Source organism: Eucalyptus grandis, chromosome 3 (genome assembly GCF_016545825.1).
Source record: "Eucalyptus grandis isolate ANBG69807.140 chromosome 3, ASM1654582v1, whole genome shotgun sequence".
Classification (NCBI taxonomy): domain Eukaryota; kingdom Viridiplantae; phylum Streptophyta; class Magnoliopsida; order Myrtales; family Myrtaceae; genus Eucalyptus; species Eucalyptus grandis.
Genome location: NC_052614.1, coordinates 66,319,595 through 66,344,497, shown reverse-complemented (window position 1 = coordinate 66,344,497; position 24,903 = coordinate 66,319,595). Strand labels below are relative to the sequence as shown.

At 37.2% G+C, this 24,903-nt stretch overlaps 2 protein-coding genes across 2 annotated transcripts; both read left to right on the top strand.

Moving 5' to 3' along the window:
- The first annotated feature begins 18,117 nt into the window (after positions 1 to 18,117).
- On the top strand, positions 18,118 to 18,774 carry LOC120292065. Its single transcript, XM_039309936.1, has one exon. The coding sequence runs from the start codon at positions 18,118 to 18,120 to the stop codon at positions 18,772 to 18,774; it is 657 nt and encodes a 218-aa protein (XP_039165870.1).
- Positions 18,775 to 22,764: 3,990 nt separating this feature from the next.
- LOC104452575 lies at positions 22,765 to 23,577 on the top strand. Its single transcript, XM_039308366.1, has 2 exons — positions 22,765 to 23,106; positions 23,315 to 23,577. The coding sequence occupies exons 1-2, from the start codon at positions 22,963 to 22,965 to the stop codon at positions 23,555 to 23,557; spliced, it is 387 nt and encodes a 128-aa protein (XP_039164300.1). The 5' UTR covers positions 22,765 to 22,962; the 3' UTR covers positions 23,558 to 23,577.
- Positions 23,578 to 24,903: the final 1,326 nt, after the last annotated feature.

Genomic DNA, 24,903 nt, shown 5'->3' with positions numbered 1-24,903 from the left:
GTTTAGTGTTTTTTAGAGTATTAACCCTTTCAAATAAGGGCATAAAGTGACTAAATTATTTTAAATAAACAGCATGAAGTGGCTAAATCGTTTCAAGTAAGGGCCTTTGGCCAGTGGTAACTTTTCCAAGCATGGGAGAAGTGGTATTTTGGTAATAAAAAAAAAATTGTAACTATATTTTCTAATTTTAAAAAAAAATTATCATTTTTTTCTTTTTCCTCATCCCTTCCTTGGACATGGTTGTCAATGGTCGATAGAGGTCGCCCTTACCGACATCGAGTGAGGGTTGGCGAGGGACGCCCTCACCCGAGTCGAGCGAGGGTGTCCCTCACTAGATCCGAGGGCACCCCTTGCGCTTGCTAGGGTTGGGCAAAGGTCATACTCACTTGGGCAGGCGAGGGTAGCGCTCACCAGATTCGATGAGGGATGCCTATGCTCGACACCGAGGGCTACCCTTGCTTGACGTGAGGGGTTGCCCTCACCAGGCGAGGGCTACTCTGCCCAACATCCCCGGAAGATGACAGTGCTGAGTGAGGGTTGCTAAGGGTTATGTGACGGCTGGCAACCTCTGGCAAGGGCAGGTGACCCTCACCTAGATTTAGGAAAGGGTCACCACCCTCTTCCTCCTTTGGTGAGGGCCACCCTTGCCTCCGGTCAAATAGGTTGTCAACCCTCCCCTAGGTGCCAACGACCCCATTGGCCTTTGTCCCCGCCTCACCAATGATGGGGCGGAGGTTAGACCCTCCTGTCTTTCTTTTCTTTTTTAAGTTTTTTTCTTTAGTTTTTTGAAAAGAAAGAAAAAAGTTAATTTTTAAAAAATTAAAAATACGAAATTGTTCTTCATATTTGGTGAGTTCAAGCCCTTCTTTGAAATTAATATATGCACTTTGAGCTCTTATTTAAAACAATGTTCACTTTGGGGTCTCATTTGAGAGAATAAAAACACTTTGGGCTCTTATTTAAAATAATATCCATTTCAAGCTCTTATTTGAAATTTGTCCAAAAGTATATATAGAGATGGTTAACATATGATTTAAGCTATACTAGATTACTACGATTGATGCATAAAATGAAATTCCAATCAATTCTCTTTGGGTTATCTTATTTACAAAATAAACTTAATTACGTGCTACGATTATGTGTACCCTAAAAAGAGTTTAGCAAATACTTCGAGTGAGAGTGGCTAAGGTAAAGGGCTCATCCAATTTCATTTGGACAGTTGAGATCTGTGATGAGAGAAGAATGTAATATTCTAGACATTACCGAATGAAGAGCACAAGACCCCTCTATATATAGGATGAGAATAAAGTTAGACTTAGGTACGATAAAAGTAAATTACAATTAACTCAACCCTAAAATAGTAAGCATAATATAATCTAACGGAGGCCACAACATCGCATCACGGTTTATTGAAATAAAAACTTGTTGTTTCTTCAATTCACCTAAAAGGTATATTCAACATCTTATGCCGTCTCTGTCACAACCATCTTGTCCGCCGCAACCACCGCTTCCACCACAACCAACCCTTCCACCGCAGCACCCGCCTCCTCCATGGTGCTCTCTGTAGTGGTGGGGATTGTAGCTATTGTCGCCACCATTGCAGTCGCCTCCGTCTCCATAGTGGCAATCTCTCCTCTTCTTTTTCCATCGAGACCCAAACGAGTCATCCTTGAAGGAAAAAATAATCAGAGACACGACAAGCAAGATCAACAGCACGAAGATCACCCTGACGCTTGTTGAAGTGACCCAATCTCTTGCCATTGGTTCACTTAAGCATAAGATACTTCATCCTCTCCTTTGCATCATTGTTGTCCTCATCAGCTCTAGTTTCTGCCCCTATGCCGCTGGCACCACCAACCCCACACATGCCTGATCATGGCCATCATCCCACCCAAATAACCCTTGCGCTCATCACCATGACCAGTGGCCTCTCAGTCGGCCTCTTCTTCAGCAAAAAGAGTGGACAGATCCAGCACTTCGTCATCCTCACCACTCGCATTCTCCTCATCTTGCTCGGACTCTTTGCCCTCTGCTTGATCCACAGTGGGCTCACCCCGCCTTGTCTTCCTCTTTCCCAGGCTTTTTGCCATCGTCAGCATCGTCACCCGCCTCCTCCTCGTCTTTCCCAGAAGACTCCTCACCATTTGCTTTATCCATAGTGGCCTCTCCCTCAGCCTCTTCTTCAGCAAAAAGAGCGGATAGATCCAGCTCTAAGTCATCCTCCTCACTCGCATTCTCCTCATCTTGCTTGGACTCCTTGCCATTTGCTTGATCCATAATGGGCTCACCCGCCTCGTCCTCCTCTTTCCCAAGCTTTTTGCCATCGTCAGCATTGTTACCCACCTCCTCCTCGTCTTTCCCAAAAGACTCCTTGCCATTTGCTTTATCCTCAGTGGCCTCACCCGCTCGTCCACATCTTTCCAAGGCTTTTTGCCATCGTCAACATCATTAATGAAGGAGATGGGGAAGATGATAGCTATTGGGCATTTTTGTTGTGGATGTTCAATGAAGGAGATGAAGAGCCATTTGGAAAAGACAATAGCTATCGGACATTCTTGTTATGGATGTTCATTGAAGAAGAAGAAGGAGAGAATGCAGGCATGATGACATAGCTAAACATGGATTTGCTGCAATGAAAGGATCTCGCTCTATGTTAGAGTAACCCTCAAACCAAAAAATGTTGGGATAGCAAATTTTTAAAAATCAGACTGCATGTGCAATGAACGTACGATACGCGTGTAATGTACGTGCACAATCGAAGAAAATGATGGGGAAGATGTGTTTGGAGCAGTTAATAAAATGGGTTGGAAAATGGCAAAGAGATATCTTAATCCAATATTTGAATAGAGATATTTTAAAAATGTTTTACCAATGTCTTTGTTATATTGTTATCATGGATTTTTTTTTTTATTTTCCAAATAGCAATTGCTGTCATGCCTTGATCCTCGAGTATGCACTCATCCCTCGCCTTGGTCGATTAACTAGCGACGTCCCAGGATGCATCGCCGACCCTTTCTTTTTAATACGCATGTGGAAGCATATAAAATCCTTAGACAATAAAGTAATGTGATAAGAAAGTAGGATTTCAAATTTCAACTCTGAAAACAACCACACTTATATACATTGCAAATCATAGTGCAAATATATACAAGTCGATTTGTTAAGTCAGGTTCTAAACCACAAGTTCCTAAAACGAAGTTTGCAGAAAGGAATCAACTTCCATCAAAAGAGGCTTGTCCTATGACTAGCTAGTCCAATAGGATCATCAATTCTTCAAGTTTCACCTTCTACACTTTGGGCCTCCAGTTCTCCACCAACGCCATCTAAGGACCTGAAAATGGTTATATAATAACCAATGAGACAACATTTCAACGAGTTCTACCCCCAAGACTCAATTAGGAAGCTAATACACTCTAGGGGCTGCCTAAGCACAACACGAGTCTGAGGACTCACCTTGGCCTCAATTCTTCTTGCAAGTCAGTATATATATCAAATATACACGATCACATCACATCACATCAATAAGATCGAATCATCAATCATCGACTTAGTTGATTACATGTTATCTCAACCATTTCTTGGTCGGTTTATCTCATACTATCTATAAGTTCGTTCATATCAGGACTGCTCACTACTAAGCTGATAAATAAATAGTATAGCTCGCTTATGAGATGATCGGGTATACCGCTCTCTATCTAAGTTGCCATATCACCCGTAGGCTGATATAATATATCGACATTACTCAATCTAAGCTGATAAGTAGTATATTGTTTTCTACTAAGCTGACATATCGCCCTTGGGCTGATATAGTATACTAATATTGTGATAAGGTATACTAGCTCTCCGTTAAGCTACCATATCAGAGCCCGTAGGTTGATATAGTATAACATCCCAAATATATATCTCGATAAAATAGCCGTGTATGGGTACACGTTTGGCCTTAGCCAAAATATCATATTTTTGCTTTAGAACGTCCCGCTATTTTCAACATCCCATAAACATATTTTTAGCGTTGTAAACCAACGCCCGGTAATTATTCAATCAATTATTGAAATTAAATAATTTAGGAATAAAATCCTAAAATCATAATTAAATTAATTCAGCACCAATTAAAGTTCAAATAAATAAACAGACTACACCACAATAATTAGCATAAAATTTCGGCTGTCGGCTATCCCATCCTAATTTCTGGAAAATAAATAAATAATTAAATAATAACGAAAATTATTAAATAAATATAATAAATCCAATTTAGGCCTGTTATAGCCTAATTAGAAGCCGAGACGAGCCCGGAAAATTACCGAGACTCGTGCAATAAATAATAAAGACTATTCACTAGTTAATAGCATTAACCATTTGCCTAACATGCATCAATAAGGCTCTAAATTAATTGCTCTACTATAATCTATCCACCTAATTGCACTTGATTAAATCTAATCAACCCTTAAGTATCATTAGCCTACTAATAAGGGATTAGTGAACAAAACTCACTTGTGCAAAGCGAAGACTGGAGTATCGCGATGACGATGCGATGGCGGCTGAAATCCAAATTTTTGGCGGCGTCGGTGGACACTCGGGCCGGGCCCAAAGGCCTTGCAAGCCCACATCAAATGTTGGGCTTGATCTCGGGCTTGGGCTTGGCTGCAGGCTGGGCCTATTTCGCGGGCCCAAGATGGGCTAAACTGTTGAAATTCACAGGCTGAATTCGCTAGGTTTCAAAGGTTGAGAATGGACTGTCTTCATTGGGTTGCTGAACTAGGCCAAGAAGCCTTGAAATCTGCGGCCAACACTCGGCTGGGCTTCAGCTCCAAATGGGCTGATCTTTGCGAGCCGAGTCAAGCAACAAAAGAAATTGATGGGCCGTTGATGTGAATGAAGGGAGAGGCAGCAATAGGGGACACTGGGCTCATGGAGATGGGCCCATGATGCTTGATAATTGCGAGTTGCTAGAGACGTCAAACGTGAAGCTATTTCGGTAGTCTTCTTCATTGAAGGTTGACCAAGCTTGGAGATGGCTTCAGTGAGGTGGCGCTACGGACGAAGGCAGCTGCTTCGTTTGTTAGCTTCGTGAAGCTGAAATTCATGGCCACGTGGAGGAAGGTTGCGAGGAAATTCGATTCGGTGGAGAAGGCAAGCTGGCAGCAAGGAAAAAGAAGCAGCTTCGTTGGCGTTGGATTGGAGTCAAATAACTTATTGGTGTTGACTAAGAGAGGGCAGGTTGTGGACGCGTGAGCAAGAGGCAGCAAGTTCAATCGCAAATAGGCAGCTGGATGAAGAAATCGTGGCTTTGGTGGGCTTGGTTTGTTGATGAAAATACAAAGGAAAATGAGAATAAAAGTGAGCAGGCAGGGAGAATGAATACGAACGCAAATGGAGAGGAGTCGAGGAGAATATCGCACGAAGAGGAAATAGCCATGCAAAGGAAGCCAATGAGGGGCCCATAGTCAGCAAGTTTTATCCCCTCCATTGATGGCATGTCCCTTATTACTTTCTAGTGAAATTTCCACCAAGTCATTCAATTTTGATGCCAATATATGCTGCCTTCACAATAGATCCGAATTTTTCAATTTAAGCTTCAATTTCCATCCAAATTCTTCAATTTGATGTCAAATTTTGATGTAGAAAAATCCCACATAATTTCTACAAGTCCCCTTTGACATATAGCCCGGTTTGCAAGTTGAAAATCTCTTCAATTCGATCGATCTGAATTTCCGTTAATTTTCTGCGATGTTCGAAATGATTTTTCGTAAAAATCTCGGGATCTCCGAAAAATCTTCGGATGATGAGTTGATGTTCCTAAAATTTATTGTGACATGATAGAATCTTCAATTTTTGAAATCGAACTCGAATTCACAGTTAATTTCCATTTGGCACGTTTTTAGCGTGACCTAGGCTACTGGATAGTTTTCAAAGATTTTTAGTGCAAATGACTCATGGTTGATTTCCTTCAAGCCACAACGAACCCACTCGACGCATTGGCGACTCTCGATTGTCATGAAAATCTCGAAAATTCAAATACGAACACACGGTACCAAAATTATAGAAAAATCAGTCTAATGTCTACCGACGAGAATTTTTCAATTTAGTAGTGTTACCCAAGATTAGCAACTCATTTCAGTCGAACCAACCTATCTCTGATCTCTAATCGATTTATATCTGTGCCGTAATGATCTCAACAGATGAGCACGGTTGAGTAACTGATCCCTAGTTAAATTCTCAAGTCTATTACATTAAAATTCCCTAATGACTTTCCTAGATAGTCTAGTTATCTCAAGAGTGATCGGTTCTGAAAACAGTTTTATAGGCCTGTTAATGAATGCCTGATTTATTCAGTTTAAAACAAAATTGAAAATTTGGGATGTCACAGTTGCCATTGACTCTGAGTAGTTGTCACATGAATAGCCGTTTGGGATGGATGATAGCTACATGGCATTTTTTTGCAAATGTTCAATGAAGGAGATGAATAGCCATTTGGAATGGATGATAGTTACCGAACATTCTTGTTGCGGATGTTCAATGAATAAGAAGAATGAGAGAATGCAGGCACAATGACATAACTAAACATGAATTTGCTGCAACTGAAGGATCTCGCTCTATATTAGAGTAACCCTCAAACAAAAAAAATGTTGGGATAGCAAATTTTTAAAAATGAGATTGCACATGCAACGTACCTGCGATACACGTGCAACGTACGTGCACAATTGAAGAAAATGATTGGGAAGATGTGTTTGGAGCAATCAATAAAATGGGTTGGAAAATGGCAAAGAGATATCTTAATTGAATACTTGAATAGAGATATTTTTAAAATGTTTTACCAATGTCTTTGTTATACTGTTATCATAGATTTTTTTTTTTTTTTCCATATAGCAGTTGCCATGGACTCTGGGTAGTTGTCACATGAAGAGCCATTTGGCATGGATGATAGCTACTAGGCATTTTTGTTGCGGATGTTCAATGAAGGAGATGAAGAGGGGACAAAGACCCCTGGAGTGCCAAAAGTTGACACAAAGGGACACTTAAGTGCCAAAAGTTACGAAATGTACACTTAAGTGCCAAAATTGGAGCAAAATAGATCACTTGAGTGCCAATCCGGCCAAAATGCCGACGTGGCATTTTTCCGGCGAACCGAGCCCAAAACGACGCCGTTTTGCACGCTGACATGGCCAAATAATACAAAAACGGCGTCGTTTTGGGCTCATGTGATAAAAAAAGAATATAAAAATTCAATAAATTAAATTTAAAATTAGATTTAGTTAAAATATTAAAAAATAATAATTTTAAGGGTTAATACCCTGAAAAACCCTAAACTGGTACACATGTGACAAATTTACCCCAAACTATTTTTTTAACCATAAAAACTCCAAACCTGTATACTTGTGACAAATTTACCCCGATCGACCATAAAAAACCCTAAAGTGGTACATTTATGACAAATTTATCCCAAACTAATTTATTCAACCACAAAAAACCTCAAACTGGTAAATTTGTGACAATTATATCCTACAGTAAATTGGATTAATACCACAAAAAAAAATCACAAAAATTATAAATTGTGACAAATAGAGTGTAAAATCTTAAATCAATATACTAACTAACTGTCATGTGTCATTTGACTTAATTAAAATTTAACGAAAACTAACGAGGGTAAATTTGTCACAAATGTACCAGTTTGGGGTAAATTTGCCAAAAATGTACTAGTTTGGGGTTTTTGGTGGTAAAAAAATAGTTTGGAGTAAATTTGTCAAAAGTGTACCGGTTTGGGGTTTTTCAGGATAATAACCCTAATTTTAATAGTTAAAATATTAAAAAATAATAATTTTAATAGTTAAAATATTAAAAAAAAATAAATTTAAAATTAAATTTAGTTAAAATATTAAAAAATAATTTTAAAATTAAATTTAGTTAAAATATTAAAAAATAATAATTTTAATATTAAATTTAGTTAAAATACTAAAAATTAATAATTTAAAAATTAATAATTTAAAAATTAATAATTTTAAAATTAAAAAATTTTAAAATTTTTTAAAATAATAATTTTAAAATTAGATTTAGTTAAAAAAAAAAAATAATTTTAAAATTAAATTTAGCTAAAATATTAAAAAATAATAATTTTAAAAAATAAAAATATTTAAAAAAATTAGAAAATAATAATTTTAACATTAGATTTAGTTTAAATATTAAAAAAATAATTTTAAAATTAAATTTAGTTAAAATATTAAAAAATAATTTTAAATTAAAAAAATTTAAAAAATTTTAAAAATATTATCAAAAATTTATAAACTAATAAAAAGGGGGCCGTGGCTGAGGGCAGAGCCACCGCCCCCTTTTTAAAATTTTTAATTTTAAAATTATTATTTTTAATAGTTTAACTAAATTTAATTTTAAAATTATTTTTTTTTAATTTTTTTAACTAAATCTAATTTTTAATTTTTTTTCTAAATTTTTTTTATTATTTTTTAATATTTTAACTAAATTTAATTTTAAAATTATTTTTTTAAATTTTTTAACTAAATCTAATTTTTAAATTTTTAAATTTATTTTTAAAATTATTATTTTTAATATTTGAGCTAAATTTAATTTTAAAATTATTTTTTTAATATTTTAACTAAATGTAATTTTAAATTTATTATTATTTTAATATTTTAACTATTAAAATGATAATTTTTTAATATTTTAACTAAATCTAATTTTAAATTTAATTTATTTAATTTTTATATTATTTTTTTACCATGTCAACCCAAAGCGACGCCATTTTTGCATTATTTGCGACGTCAGCATGCAAAACGGCATCGTTTTGGGTTCACTTCGCTGGAAATTCGTCGGAAAAATACCACGTCAGCCTTTTGGCTGGACTTTGGCCGAAGTGACTCCTAAGTGATCCGTTTTTCTTTAATGTGACACTTAAGTATACATTTCGTAACTTTTGGCATTTAAGTGTCCATTTGTGTCTTTATAGTAATGAACAGGATGTCCATCACCATCGAAGTGTCGAACATGCTTTTTTGGATCTAGCTCGGAAATGGATTGAGGAACACATGCTTGAAGCGTTCTTATCCCAGATGAAGAGCCATTTGGAATGGACGATAGCTACCGGATATTCTTGTTATGGATGTTTAATGAAGGAGAAGAATGAGAGAATGTAGGCACAATGACATAGCTAAACATGGATTTGCTGCAATGGAAGGATCTCGCTCTATATTAGAGTAACCCTCAAACCAAAAAATGTTGGAATAGCAAAATTTTAAAAATCAGACTGCACGTGCAACAAACGTACGATACACGTGCAACGTACGTGTACAATCGAAGAAAATGATGGGGAAGATGTGTTTGGAGTAGTCAATCAAATGGGTTGGAAAATGATAGAGAAATCTTAATTGAATACTTGAATAAAGATATTTTTAAAATGTTTTACCAATGTCTTTGTTATACTGTTATCATGGATTTATTTTATTTTATTTTCCATAGAGCAGTTGCCATTGACTTTGAGCAGTTGTCAAATGAAGAGCTACTTGGGATAGATGATAGCTATCGGGTGTTGCGACTCCACCTTTCCCCGATCGCGCCGCCCACGTGTCAAAAGGGGGAAAGGTCGGATTTAGGGGTACTCGATCACAAGATCACAAGCTATCCCAAGCTCGTACCCCGCGCAATAGCAGGTTTATTTTAAGCGATTTAGTTGTTTATGACAACCTAAAAATAGACAGGAGTCGCCAGTAGCCTAATTTTTTGAGGGTCGGCTAGAAAACCCAATCGAGGGTTGGGAGAGTTCCCTCGATTCTTACGCAACCAGATATCTAGGTTCGGAGACTTGGGTTATGCTAATATTTCTATCAATGCCATTTCGGTATCTAAACAGTATGTTGTGTTTTTCCTAGCATGCCCATGCATTTCTTTTTACATTTTCAGGATCATCAGTTATAGACTAAGTGATCATGTGTGGTTGCTTACTTTCATTCTATTCTAATCCTAAAAAAACAAGAAAATGAATCACTCAATGGAATTGAAATTGCAAGACATGGAGTAAACAATCAAGAAAAGCAATAAATCTATCATGCAATCCTAAAAATATAAAAGAGAGAACACAATTAAGAAAAATGAGAGGAAAAGAGAAAACCTGCAACTTACGGGTTTTATACAACAAAATAAACCCGAGACATATGTCAGGAAAAACAAATATTACATGATAACGGTTGGAATGGACATCGACCTCCACCATCTTCACGCATTTTCCATCTTTGGGGCCATAATCTAAATCTAATCTAAGAAATCTATAACTAGGTGCATACGGCGGAAGAGAACAAACAAACACATCAAACAACCAAAAACAAGACAACTTTTGCGTTAAAAAAGAATGACTACTGTCACAAAGTCTCTAGATCAAATTCTAGATGATATTCTAAGATTCGGCATTACTATGTGTCACACCTAAATCATTCATCTAACGATTACATGCAATGCAAAGCATTTAAACATGCATGTAAGATATTTTAAAAGAAATCCTAAAATGGAATCCTAACAAAGAATCACAACAGAAATCATCAAGCAACACAAATAAGATCAAGGCAATTGAGGTAGAACCCATGGATGATTGGCCTATATGAATGACATGTGAAAATCATGAAATCGTTATATATCATAGATTCATGTGTTCCAAGCATTCTTCATAAATGACATGCGAAAATGACTCGAATTAGTACAAGTTAAAAGAATTTATTAAAATACAAATCCTTGTCAATTTTATATTTTCTTGAGATGAAATAATTATAAGAAATGTATATGATCCCAGTATCATATAACATCCTCTTATCAAAATTTCTTCAAAAGAAATTATACAATTGAAAAGGAACAACAAAAAATATTTAATCAGAATGCCCATTTTCTAAAAATTACATGAAAAAGTTCATGAATTTTATTCATTTCATCGAACAATTACAAGGGAAACAGAACCTTGCTTTCTTGAAGCTTACAAAGTGGTTCAATTTTACATGTAACATGAAAATGAATACAGAGAAACCTTAATGTAAAGGAGGGAAACACAAAGGAAATCCCTTTACAAGGAAAGAATATGAAATGAAAACCTAAGAACTAGGTGGAATCATGCGGAGACGCTCGTTATCATGGGCCAAGTGTTCCTCATCGATGAAAGCATTGTCTTTTGCTCCTTAACATGAGCTTGCTGAAAACCTTGAAGTTCAGGAATTTTTCCACAATCTTGATGTCTTGGGTTGAGATTCTCCCATAGAGTCTTGAGATTCCCAAGCACGGGGATCACGTCCACTTCGGGTTTACCCATCTAAATCTAAACCTAAAGGGGCACCCATGATTAAAACGTATCGTCATTGAAATATAAAATGCATAAGTGAAATATGGAGAGTAAGAAGTTAAGAACGATATCTTACCCACCAAACACATGGCAAGCACAAATCACATGTCGCATGAAACTGTGAGGTTTTGATGCCTAAGGTGAGGGTACTAAAGGCTCAAGGTCCTCATCCCAAAGGATAAAAATAGTTTACCCACTGCTACTTTCGTCGGCCAGTGCTATCTTTATCAGTTGGGATGAGCACCGGGCATTTTTGTTGCGGATGTTCAATGAAGGAGATGAAGAGCCATTTGGAATGGACGATAGCTACCGGACATTCTTGTTGTGGATGTTTAATGAAGGAGAAGAATGAGAGAATGTAGGCACAATGACATAGCTAAACATGGATTTGCTGCAATGGAAGGATCTCGCTTTATGTTAGAATAACTCTCAAACCAAAAAATGTTGGGATAACAAATTTTTGAAAATCAGACTGCTTGTGCAACATATGTGCGATACACATGCAACGTACGTGCACAATCGAAGAAAATGATGGGCAAGATGTGTTTGGAGCAGTTAATAAAATGGGTTGGAAAAGGGCAAATAGATATCTAAATTGAATACTTGAATAGAGATATTTTTAAAATGTTTTATCAATGTCTCTGTTATACTATTATTATGGATTTTTATTTTTATTTTCCATATAGCAGTTGCCCTGGACTCTGAGCAGTTGTCAAATTAAGAGCCACTTGGGATGGATGATAGCTACTAGGCATATTTGTTGTGGATGTTCACTGAAGGAGATGAAGAGCCATTTGGAATTGATGATAGCTATCGGATATTCTTGTTGCGGATGTTCAATGAAGGAGAAGGAGAGAATGCAGGCATAATGACATAGCTAAACATGGACTTGTTATAATGGAAGGATCTTGCTCTATGTTAGAGTAACCCTCAAAACAAAAAATGTTGGGATAACAAATTTTTAAAAATCAAATTGCACATGCAACATACGTGCGATACACGTGCGACGTACGTGCACAATCGATGAAAATGATGGGGAAGATGTGTTTGGAGCAATCAATAAAATGGGTTGGAAAAGGGCAAAGAGATGCCATAATCAAATACTTGAATAGAGATATTTTCAAAATGTTTTACCAATGTCTCTGTTATACTGTTATCATGGATTTTTATTTTTTATTTTTCATATAGCAGTTGCCATGGACTCTAAGTAGTTGTCAGATGAAGAGCCATTTGGGATGGATGATAGCTATTGGGCATTTTTGTTGTGGATGTTCAATGTAGGAGATGAAGAGCCATTTGAAAACCAGCATTGTCACATTAAACTACAAAATATCCTAGATAAATCTCTTCATAATTTGTTTGTGCAAATTCCAAAACTATTTTTGGGCATGCGACCAAGTAGTGTTAATGTTTAGCAAGTAAGATTTGCATCTATATCAAAAGCTAAACCCTGTAACTTCAGGATGATCATGACCCATAGTCGAGTAACATGACAGCATTTACTCAAAACAAGAAAAACATGCTTTGACGGTTTACAATTCTGTCTTCAAACCAGACTATGTTATGGGAAAGCAGAGACAAAATAGTTTAGTAATACTAGAAACTTATGCACCCTAGTCCATGTCACATCAAGCCGTGATAATCTCAATAAGCATCTAACATGTCTACCTCAATTCTAAAGACTGCAGCATCAATATGCAAATTGGTCCAACTTACAGGTCCATACTGTTGCCTGTGTTGAGCCGAAGGAAGAGAATGGAAATCAGCATCCAAGACTGCAATGACACTATTAAGGGAAACTAAGAAAACAGGAAGGAATAGAGCAATTTATTATTAAGCAAGGAGCCATACCAGTGCAAATGTATTTTGGAAAGAATATAAAATAAAGAATAAAACTATAAGATTGGTATTCATGCTATGCACTGTTAATGCATCATCACCATGTCATTTCATATTCTTTTCAGTAAAATTGAGATGATACAATTAGTCTAATAGGAAACAAACTCTTCTTGAGTAAATTTGTCGTGTTATGGTTGGATTAGATTGGTTGACTATTTGAGGCATGTTTTCTATTCAAATAGAAGAGAACTCCGCCAATCAAGGTCCTACAGTCGAAGGGGGTAAAATCAAAGTATCGTTTTTCTTCAAAATAGTTGACTAAAAACTTATAATTTCACATTTGATATTACCTAAATAATGCCTAAGAGTGATTAAGACTGCATAGGTAAAAGAGTTAGAGATCTAGGGTGTGACATCTTGAATTTTCAGTCCTATTTTCAATTGAATAAATCAGGCCTTTCATCGATGCGCCTATAGTGCTATTCTCAGAGCCGATCACTCGTGAGATAACTAGACTATCTAGGGAAGTCATTAAGAGATTTTAATGCAATGGACTTGAGAATTCGACTAGAAATCGATTGCTCAACCATGCTAGTCTACAAGGGTCATTATGGTATGATCAAAATTAATCAGAGATCAGGGATAGGTTGATTCGACTGAGGTGTGTGATTAAAGTGTGGGTGATTCCACCAGATTGCAAAATTTTCGTCGATCGGCACTAGACTGATTTTTTGTCATTTTTGGTACTTTGTGTCCATATTTGAATCGTCGTCAATGTGTCGAGTGGGTTCATTATGGCTCGAAGAAAATCGACCACGGGTCATTTGCACTAAAAATCTCTAAAAACTACCCGGTAGCTTAGGTCATGCTAAAAACACACCGAATGGAAATTAATCGCGAATTCAAGTCCGATTTCAGAAATTAAAAGTTCTGTCGTGTCACAATCTATTTTAGGAACGCCAACTCATTCTCTGAAGAACTTTAAGAGATTCCAAGATTTTTATGAAAAATCATTTGGACGTTTCAAAAAATTAGCGGAAATTCGGATTGGCCGAATTGAAGAGAGTTTTCGACTCGCAAATCGAGCTACTTGGCGAAGGGGAATTGTAGAAATTATGTGGGCTTTTTCTACATCATATTTGGACATCAAATTGAAGAATTTGGATGGAAATTGAAGCTTAAATTGAAGAATTCAGAATAAGGCATGGGGGTAGCAAAATTGGCTTCAATTTAGTTAATTGGTGGTAAATTATTGCAAGAAAAAATTGGAGACATAGAAGATGAGATTGAGGATTGGTGGGACCAAGTATTTAATGTAATGGCTAAGCCTTATTGACTAATATTCTCCCTCTTAGCTGGCTTCTCTCTCAAGCACACCCATCCGCCGCCCTCTCCTTCCTCGCATAAGCTACGGTTTCCTTCCCCTTGCAATTTCTTCATTTCATTTCCTTTTTTTTTCCTGCAACTTCAATCTTCTTTTTCTACAGAGACCGAAGCTTGTTGCTTAGCTTTCATTCTCAACTTCTCTCGCATCTCGGCCTCGAGGAACCGTTTCTCCTCTTCCATGCGGTGCGGCCACGCATCCAGTCAACACCACATCAAACCGAAGTCCCAAAGTTGACCGAAATCTCCCCTCATTCGCTACCAGCAAGCCCACATCTTCTCCCATCACCTGCTGCTCCACCCATCTTCCTTCTTGCTGTCACGTTGTGTCTTCTTCCCACGCCGGTCAACAAACCAGCAGCTGAAGACTACCGAAGATTGACCGAAGCTGCTTCATTTCCTCCTTCATTGCTAGCTTGTGTCTTCATTTCCCACCACCAGTCGAAGCCAGCTGTGGATTCCAGTGTCTTCGGCCCATTCAAGCTGCAGCCCACATTTTTCTTCAAGCCCAGCTGTGGCCGTAGGTTTCAGCCCAAGAATTGAGCCCAACAAGCCCGCATCTTCAATCGGAATCAAGCCCAGTTCCGCCCACAAGTCAGTAGTAGTTTGGCCCAGCTCTTTCAGTCTCGCAAGCCCAACGAATTGAGCCCAACTTTAGCTCATTTGAAGTCCAGTGAAGCTCAACCCAAGAAGCAGCCTATAAACTGAGTTCTTGGGCCTGCAACCAAGCCCAAGCTCGAGATCAAGCCCAACATTTGCTATGGGCTTGCAAGGCTTTTAGGCTCGGCCCGAGTGTCCATTGACGTAGGCCACCGTCGCGGTGTTCCAGTCTTCGCTTTGCACAAGTGAGTTTTGCTCACTAATCCCTTATTAGTATGCTAATGATACTTAGGAGTTGATTAGATTTAATTAAGTACGATTATATGGATATATTATATTAGAATAATTAAATTAGAGACTTATTAATGCATGTTAGGCAAATGGATAGTGTACTTAGCAAGGAAATAGGTCATGGTATTTATTGAACGAGTTTTGGTAATTTTTAGGGCTTGTCTCGTCTTCCAATTAGGCATTACGAGCCAAAATTAGATTTATTGCATTTATTTAATAGTTTCCATAATTATTTAATTAATTATGTACTTTTCGGAAATTAGGCTGGGATAACTGACAACCAAAATTTTATGATGATTGTTGTGGTGTAGTCCGTTTATTTATTTGAGCTCTAAATTAGTGCTGAATTGATTTAATTGTGATTTTAGGATTTTATTCCTAAATTAATTAAATTTGGTAATTAAGTGGAAAATTACCGGGTGTTGGTCTACAGCGCCAAAAATCTATTTTGGGACTGGTGAAAATAGTGGGAGGTTTAAAAGTGAAAATATTATATTTTGGCTAAGGTCGATCATGTAGCCACGCACGGGTATTTTTATCAGGAAGGATAAAAATGGTGAATTGATTAAATGATCAATTATCAGCATACTATGAAAGTATGGCTGGCAGCTTCTGGCGAACATATATATACATTTATTATCATACTAGGAAGGTATGACTAGTAGCTTCTGGCGAGCATATATACATTTATCAGCATACTAGGAAAGTATGGCTGGCAGCTTCTGGTGAGCATATATAGAATAATGGATCAATGGATTTGGCAGCTTCTGGTGAGCATATATAGAATAGCGGATTAATGGATCTGTCATTTTCTAGTGAGCATATATAATTCTCAGCATACTATGAAAGTATATTTGGCAACTTTTGGCGAACATATATAATTTATTATATCAGAAATTGAGGTAGATCTTGGCAAGCATGTATATATTATCTCATTATTTGAGGCAGCTTCTGGTGAGATATACTACCTATTATCGGCTTATATTAAACAGTCTTGAGTATGATCAGACTTATAGGTAGTATTGATTAAAATGGTCGGGGAATGGTCATCGTTGACATGTAATCGACTAGGTTGATTGATTAATGATGATTTGATGCTGTGAATTGATGTGATTCCTGTATATCCGATATATACTGACTTGTAGGAAGAAATTGAGGCCAAGGTAAGTCATCTGACTCGTGTTGTGCTTAGCCAGCTTCTTGAGTATATTGGCTTCTTAATCGGGTCTTGTTGAGACGTAATCTCATCGGTTATTGAATAACCATTTTCAAGTCCTTAGATGGCTGTGGTGAAGGACTGGAGGCCCGAAGTGTAGAAGGTGAAGCCTAAAAAATTGACGATCCTATTGGACTAGTTAGTCATATGACAATTCTCTTTTAATGGGAGTCGATTCCTTTTTGTAGTACTTATTTTATGAACTTGTGATTTAAAACATGACTTAACAATTCGCCTTGTATATATTTGTACTATGGTTTGCAATGTATATAAGGGTGGTTGCTTTTAAAGTGGAAATTTGGAGTCCTACTTTCTTATCCCATTGTTTTATTATCTGGGGATTATTTATATGCTTCTACATACGTATTAAAATGAATGGGTCGGCAATGCGTTCTGGGACGTTGCTATTATATTGATCAGGTGAGGGATGGGTGTGTTCACATCACCACTACTTTTGTAGTTCAGAAGACTCATACCCAAATTAACTCCTAAAGGACTAGCAGCAACTAGAAGTTACCGGCAAATGACAATCCGAAGATCTAAATTACCAAAGTTAGTTAATTGTAACCATCATTATTTTGAGATCGAATCACTTTGGCTCTAACCATATAGGGTAAAAGCATATTAGTGTATCCCAACTAATACACATGCTTGCTCCCCTATAATAATAAAGAAGGCAAAGGGGCCAATAGTGATATCTAGAAAATATATGGCTAAGAAATCTTCACCAAGAGGCTATCAAGTACTGAGATCTTTTCTCAGGTGAGACATGTCATCATAATTAGTAGGTTTTTATCATATAAACAACCCTACTCAGAGATAAGGTTTGGTTGCTGTAATATCATCAAAATGGCCTATAACATTTTCAAGATATCATAGTTTAAGATCGACTTAATTGGTTTTAGGTAGCATATATTTAGTATAATTTAATAGATTTTTCTTACATTAACCAGATAGAATATGTCCAAATAAAACACGAAGTCTTGGAACTATCTTGTTTGACTGAGTAAGATGATTTTTCTTACTGTGAGGGGTTCATTTTTGTCATTACCTCGGATTGCTTTTTCTATATCAGCTTTAAGAGTTTCACATGAAATGACAAACGGTCTTGTTTATCAACAGAGAGTTAAATTGAACATTTTTACACAATCAAACATCCAAAATTCGCACTTTTATGTGGTCACTTTGTCATAATGCCCTTGCAACCAAAGCAAATTTGTTTCATCGACATATTTCTCCCTCTCCCATATGCAGTCTATGTAATCTCAGGACTCCTGAAACGATTGAACACCTGTTCTTTTTCTGTCCTTGGACAATCGATGTATGGAAGCATCCTAAGGTTAACATTTCAGTTTCATCTACTACAATACAAAGGATTGATGTATGGATCACGGAACGAGCAACAAATCAAAGGCTCATACCTGGTTTGGCAACAATAGCGCAGATCCTGTGGCAAGTCTGGTGTATGCGCAACAGCTGGATTTTTCGCCACAGACCACCGGATCCCCATCAAGCAGTGGACGACGCCCTTGCACTGTCCAGCCTCCGATCTTCTTCAGATGCGAGCAGATCCAGAACAAGGGAGGCTACTGCTGATGCCGTCCATCTGTGGAAACCTCCAGCACGCGACTTCCTCAAATGCAATATCGACGGATCTTACTACCCAGGTAGCCAAGAAGGAACGATGGCATGTGTTAGTCGAAATCATCAGGGTATTCTAACAGATGTCTACACCAAGCGATTTCCAGCCGCCTCAGCGTTTCAATCGGAAGTTCAAGCGCTCACCTTCACTCTGCATCATTTGAGGAATCAAGGCATCAACACAGGAAATATAGTAATCGAATCTGACTGTCAAATCTTGATCGATACAGTCCACGGGAAGAAGACGCCACCATGGGAAGAAAGAATGCTCTTCAATGAAATTTCAGCTCTGCTCCCCGAATACCCTAGCGTGCGTCTGCAGTTCTGTCGTAGGGAGGCCAATGGAGCAGCCGACTGGGCCGCCAAGGCCCATGGTAGACTTGACCTAGCTCATAATTGGAACATCTTTACTCCTTACATTTTGCAGGATCTTGTTGCTGCTGATGCAATAGTATCTGGATGTACTTTGACGAATGCATAAATAATACTTATATGTTTCGATCAAAAAACTCCCGCATGTTGTGTGACTACAGACAGATATAATTAAGCATCATAAGCACTAAGCATTCAAGGAGTGAAAAGACAAATGTGCAGTACACGTGCAATAGATTTGCTATGCACGTGAAATTACTTTTTTTTTCTTTTTCCTTTTAATGCATGACTTATGGCGATATCTCTAGACAAAAAGAGTGCAATTATTAAGATATAATCTAGTTATCATTATTGATTTTCTTTTTGTAATAAGCCAATTAAACCATATAAATGTAATCTGATAATTTTTTATTGGCCTAATTACTTAATTAACATGAAAAATATTGGACCTACACCGTGGGTACATGCAATTGGACTTGAAAGGATAAATTGGACAATTCCATGTAATTTCACTTTCAAAATTACAAATTAATTAAAATTGAATTCAATTAATAATATGAGATATCTATTGGCTTAATTACCCATACCTAGGATAACTCATTGTATCCAAATTGACTTTGAATTGATGGCATGACTTTTATGCTAAAATTGAGTTGAGGTTTAATGAGCCTTTATTCTTCAAATTAAACCTTAGTCTCGATTTGGTCAACTTGAATTTCTTCAATTAAAGTTCTTTAGCTTGGTTTTCTCAAGACCAAAAGGCTAAATTCCTCAAATTGAAAAGTTCGCAAATCAATATCCCAAAATGGACCACAGATTTGGACTTATCTTACAAAAATGAGTGGAATAGAAGTATTTGTTTGCAAATCATGAAAAATGGATTTGGACCTCCTAATTAGGGTAAAAAGTGACAATTCATATTTTGACACGACCGTCTTGAAATTAATTAGACGAGTGAATGTGTAATGATCCCTAGATCAAATGTCGTTAATAGAATTAAGTCTAATTATGACTAGAACGAAAATAATTTTATTTTTGGTCGATTTTAGAACCCAAAATATTTACTTTTGTAATTTTTCCCCCAAATCATAAAAACACCGTTGATACCATTTTTTTTCCTTCTCCTGACCTCCACCTCAACAGTCTTCTCCTGTTCTCAATGGGGCATATTATATGCCAGAATGTAAGTTCCAACCTATAGTGATGTTCAGGACTATGATTCTCAGTGATGTTTCTACTTGCATGTGGAGTCTCTTGACACTATGATTCATGCAGTTTGGAGGTCGATGCATCTACTTCATATCATCGGAACTCGATGTTGAGTGTAAAGTTTAGTTTCTCATGTTATCCTTCAAACACATGAAGTGAAGATGCGTCTATCCATTCGAAAGAAATGAGGTTTGTTAACGAGTTCTACAATCACGAAATGACAGTTCTCTAGTCATTCTCCTTCCTTCTTTGCTTCGTGAGAAGAGATTTTCAGTTTCCCTGGTCCAACATCCCTTATCATGCTATAACCAAGAGACCTCCTGTATGCTTGTGTGATTGCCTCCGTCTTTGTCGGTCTGGTGCTCTCAGACTCAATCGTTGAATGCGTCTTGTTTCACCACTTGAACGCATCAGTTATAGTCTTCCTTACAATTTTGAATTTACTTTTATGTGATTTGTGTTATATTGATACTTTCCACCATTTGTACATATACCTGCCAAGGTAAATGGTCGATTGAAATTGATGCTCATCAACGTGAGTATGCTGGTTAGAATTGGTATATACCCGAGAACCTCCAGCCATGAAATTGGCACATCACTAGTTCACTTGTCAAATCATTGAGATTTTTAGGCTTGTGTTGATAATCCAAGTAGATAATTTCACGTCCATTGAAGTATATGTTGGCTCTCTGTACATTGACATGATGGGGGTTCATGTTTGATTCTTTCCATAGTTTTCTCGCTTGTACATGTCTTGTCCAATTTCGCTACAAGCTGTCATATTGGATGCAGTGCCCATAAATTTGATTTGGTGAACATTCTTTACACAATCAAACTCCTGTATTTTGTTTGATTCCTTTACTTCATTATTGCAAATGATGGCTCGTCTTATACTCATTTCTTTTATTTGTTTGGCGATTCATGGGGAGAATTTAGATAATTTTGGTCTGTTTCCGGCTTTGATAATGTGGATTGGAGCTTTTGATTTTGTACTCCATCCAAATAACTGAAAAAGAGCCAATAAGGGGAATCTTTTGGTTTCCTTTGTGCTGGTTTTTCATGCTTTTGAAGGGATATATGTGAAGTTCGAACTTTGGACCCTTCCTGTGCATTTGATTTAAGATTCCAACGGACATAAGTAGAGTTTGAAATAGCTAAAATCCACTTCTCAACCAATTGCAGATAATAAGTTTGATCAAGTTTCACCAAGGCACGGCTGTGAAATGATACGTGGAAGTGTTCAATCCGAAGGTGTTTTGATACAGTTTACATAATGTTAATTTTTTTGTTAGCTATCATGTTTCAAGTGTTTTTGTAACTGTTGAGACTGGAACTAAACAAAATTGAGTGCCTTCGCCTGCAACTATCCCTTCCTGTCACCACCTCCAACCGCTGCAACATCACCGTCACAGAGTAGCGCCAGACCATCTCTGACCGTCGTGGACTTCATATGCTCTCTTTCTTGGTGACAACTCTCCAATGGGTTGCTTCGATCACTCTTGAGTTCATTACATCCGGTCAAAGCTTCTTCATCTAACTCAGATCAGAGACAATCATGGATGAATATCCTTGTTGCATAATTCCATTGGTGGATATTGTCACCGATGAGAATCGTCATTAGAGATTCTCGTTATCCAACTTCTGATGTCTATCATCATCGTCCTTAGATAAGAGGAAAATGGCTGTGACTGATGCTCAACTAATCCGATTGCCACAAGAGCATTAAGAGCTAATTTCTCTCCTTCTTTGGCTTTAATACTCGATTCAATTGGCCGTACTAATTCTTGGTATCTTGCTTCCATTATCAGTGCTCTCTTTTCAATTGGGATAACACACATTCAGGATCTCGTCTTCTTTAGATATGAACTCTTGAACCAGCTCGCGATCTTTGAATTTCAAGATGATTGTTTCTAGTGAAGTTCCAACAGCCATGAGCCTCCTCTGCAAATCCAGCACAAGACCAACTCTATTCCAGTGTACACTCTTCAACTCTGTTCAACTCTACTCAAACAATTGAAGTTAGTCCTTCAATGCTCAATTGCTGCAAAAGCTAAGTTCTCTCCCTTACTCTAATTTTGATTTTATTGCAGTCTGTATTTCTCATTCTCTCTGTTTTTGTGTTCTTAGCAGCTTTGATGATCTTTCATTCCAGCGTTATCATCTCTGACGACTTCTCCCTCTGGTTTGAGCAAAACAAGATAGTTAAAGAGATTTTATTTGTCACTCATGTTCCACATTCTGAAAGAAAATCCCGTTGGTTCTTCTAAACCGCTCAGCAATGTACATTTGCATCTTCATTCTGTCACGTGATTTTTTTCGATCTTTAAGTACCATGAGGAATTCTGAAAGTGATTAATCCCTTCATTATTCTCTGCTCTGTTGAATTCTTCCAGAGATTCAGAAAGGAGGACCTGCGACTGTTGGGATCGGATGCATTTACATGGAGGTCAAATTCTTTACAAAGAGTATGTACCTGTTACTCTTGCCAGTTTCTGGTTTTTGAACTAGCCAAAGCATCTGCATTTTATGAACTACCTATGATGATTTCCTGCTGATTATAGTAGCTGGTATTCTTTATAAAATTCAGGTGAAAAGAGTCGATTACAAGAATGTGATTGATTGTACAGTGTGCTACTATGAAGTAAATGGCTGTTATTTCCTTTTCTTCAATGGCTGGACTAGTATGTCTGCATTATGTAATAATCTTTGCCTCAAAACAATCGAAGGACATCTGAGTAGATCATGCTGGCTATGCTCTTGACCTGGACCATAATAGCCTTAAGAGGTACTCTTTTGCTACTGTAAGTTGTCCATATTTTAGACATCTGCTTGACTCATCTTTTGTGACTTATCAGAGAACCTACTCGGTGCAAGCACGATGGCTCTTTCTCATCATCTAGTCCTAAACATCACATTTCCTGTAGGCTGAGCAGAGAGTGCGTGACGAAAGTGAGAAGCTGAGGCAGCAAGAGCATGAGCAAATTGCAGAAAAGAGAAGCAAGAATTGGCTGGCCTTTTCTTTTAGTTATAATTATATCAATGCAGAAAGAAAGAGAATCAAAGTATTTGGTTCTTGTCTGATTAGTTAATGAAGTGGTTGACATTTACTCTCTTTTGTCTGATTAGAATTGCTGCCAAGGCAGAAGAAAAGAAAGATGCAACCTTGATTGAGCGGCAAAAAGAGCAAGTTGGTTTCTTTCTTCTCTTATTCTCAAGGAAAGTTGAGGCGCAGGTCCATCTATAGTGATATATAGGTATTTTGATCTGAATATATGCACTAATACATAGCGCAAAGGAAATTGGTTCAACATTTTGTTGGTGTTTACAAGAACAGGAGAAAAACTAATAATTCCTTCTCCATCACATGTCAGCAAGTTGCCATTTGTCTCTAATCGGTCCTTTTGGTGCACATCATTGATCTGTGCTTTATCCTTGAACAGGATTTCCTGGAGCAGAAGAGCGCTGGGCGACAGGAGCGATCTGAATATCAGAAACAGATTGGGGATCAGTATATTGCAAAAGTCGAGAAGCAGTTGGAGAGGTGGCAAAATGCCAGGAAAGCGAGAAAAGCAAACCACGATTTTATTTGTTTGGGTTCCCTTAATTGTGTTACCTTGATAAACCTAACCAAATCGATAGTATATGTCAAGACAATAATTTTGCCGTCAACAATAAGGCTGTGATCCCTCTTGCACCTAATAAAAAATGTTGTAGCTGATAGTCATTCAATGTCTTTGCAGTTTGTATTATTCCCTCTAAGGAAATAATTTTCTTGCTTGATGTTAACGATTAAAGTACTAAGTTACTCTTTAGCTTCTTATATGTTATTGCTTAGTGCTGCATCTCATAAATGATGAACTAACTTAGCGGTTTGGTCTGACTTTTAACCTTATTAGATTGGTTTTGATGAAAGTAAATTATTTTCACTTTTTTTTTGGTATAAAGCATACACCAAACAGAACCAAGAACCACAAACGTCCTAGTCAACATGACATGAAATTGTGGTGTACTTTTGATTACTTGCGAGACAGAATATGATGTGATTTTCAGTGAAGTTGAGAGAATTGCATGCTTTGTGCTGCTTTTTGGGAGCAGCTATACCTCTTTTAATCTTAATTTGAGGTGGTGATGAAATTAAACAAGTAATTCAACCGTAATATGAAAATCTACTTGTGATCACAACCAGGTGTTCAAAATTTGAGTTAAGGCAAGACGAATCTGTGTGTAATTGGAATCACACGGGTTCACAAAAGAAGGTAAATATGCGAGTCAACAAGCTGGATTGCTAAATTGGTTTTGCACTGCGTCAATCTTTTTTTAATATTAAATTGGTTGTGCAGCAGCAGGATTTCATTTGTAACATGCACAATATTTCTTTGATGTGGAACTGCATGTCAAAAGCTCTCCTGCCATTTTTTCTTTTCGTACATTTTCCTTTTCTGGAGCTTGCTTCTTCGTTTTTTTAATGGGAGTGGGGTTGGAGAGCAGATGAGGTTATAGATCTTGTTACAAATCATGCAAAATCAACAAATCGGGTAGGTCTGTTAACCTCAATCATTGCAGTAGCACATGCATATTCTAGAACAGATCACCCTACTTAGAAACAGGTTTTGGTATAGCAAATGAGATCCGATTTACACGTTTAATATGCCATTGGAAAGCTCGTGAAACCATCTATGAAGCTCATGAGGATTTCGAAAACCAAAAACGATAATATCTAGCTCAAACGAAGACAGTAAGACGACTAGTCCAGTCAAGCCATTCGAATTACAAAATAGACAGTCAGTTAAGCAATCATCTGGTCAAACCATTCTAGGCTATCATCCATCATCTATAGCCATCTTAAGCTGCAAAAATCATCCACACAAGCATAGAACATCATCCAAGGGTTGAGCTGTAGCCCAATTGCATAAGGTAATCTCGCCTCGTCAAGCTCAAGATCTAAAAGTTCACCTCAATTAATCTTCATGCAATGCTCAATCGAACAAGGTTACTATAAGCTGGGAGCTAAGACTAGAGGTTGGAGTGG

Bases quoted from the DNA above. Each gene is read 5' to 3' on its own strand.
- LOC120292065 (XM_039309936.1), top strand. From the start codon at position 18,118: ATGCGCAACAGCTGGATTTTTCGCCACAGACCACCGGATCCCCATCAA.
- LOC104452575 (XM_039308366.1), top strand. From the start codon at position 22,963: ATGAAGTGGTTGACATTTACTCTCTTTTGTCTGATTAGAATTGCTGCC. The intron at 23,107-23,314 runs GTCCATCTATAG...ATCCTTGAACAG, and splicing joins CAAGGAAAGTTGAGGCGCAG to GATTTCCTGGAGCAGAAGAG.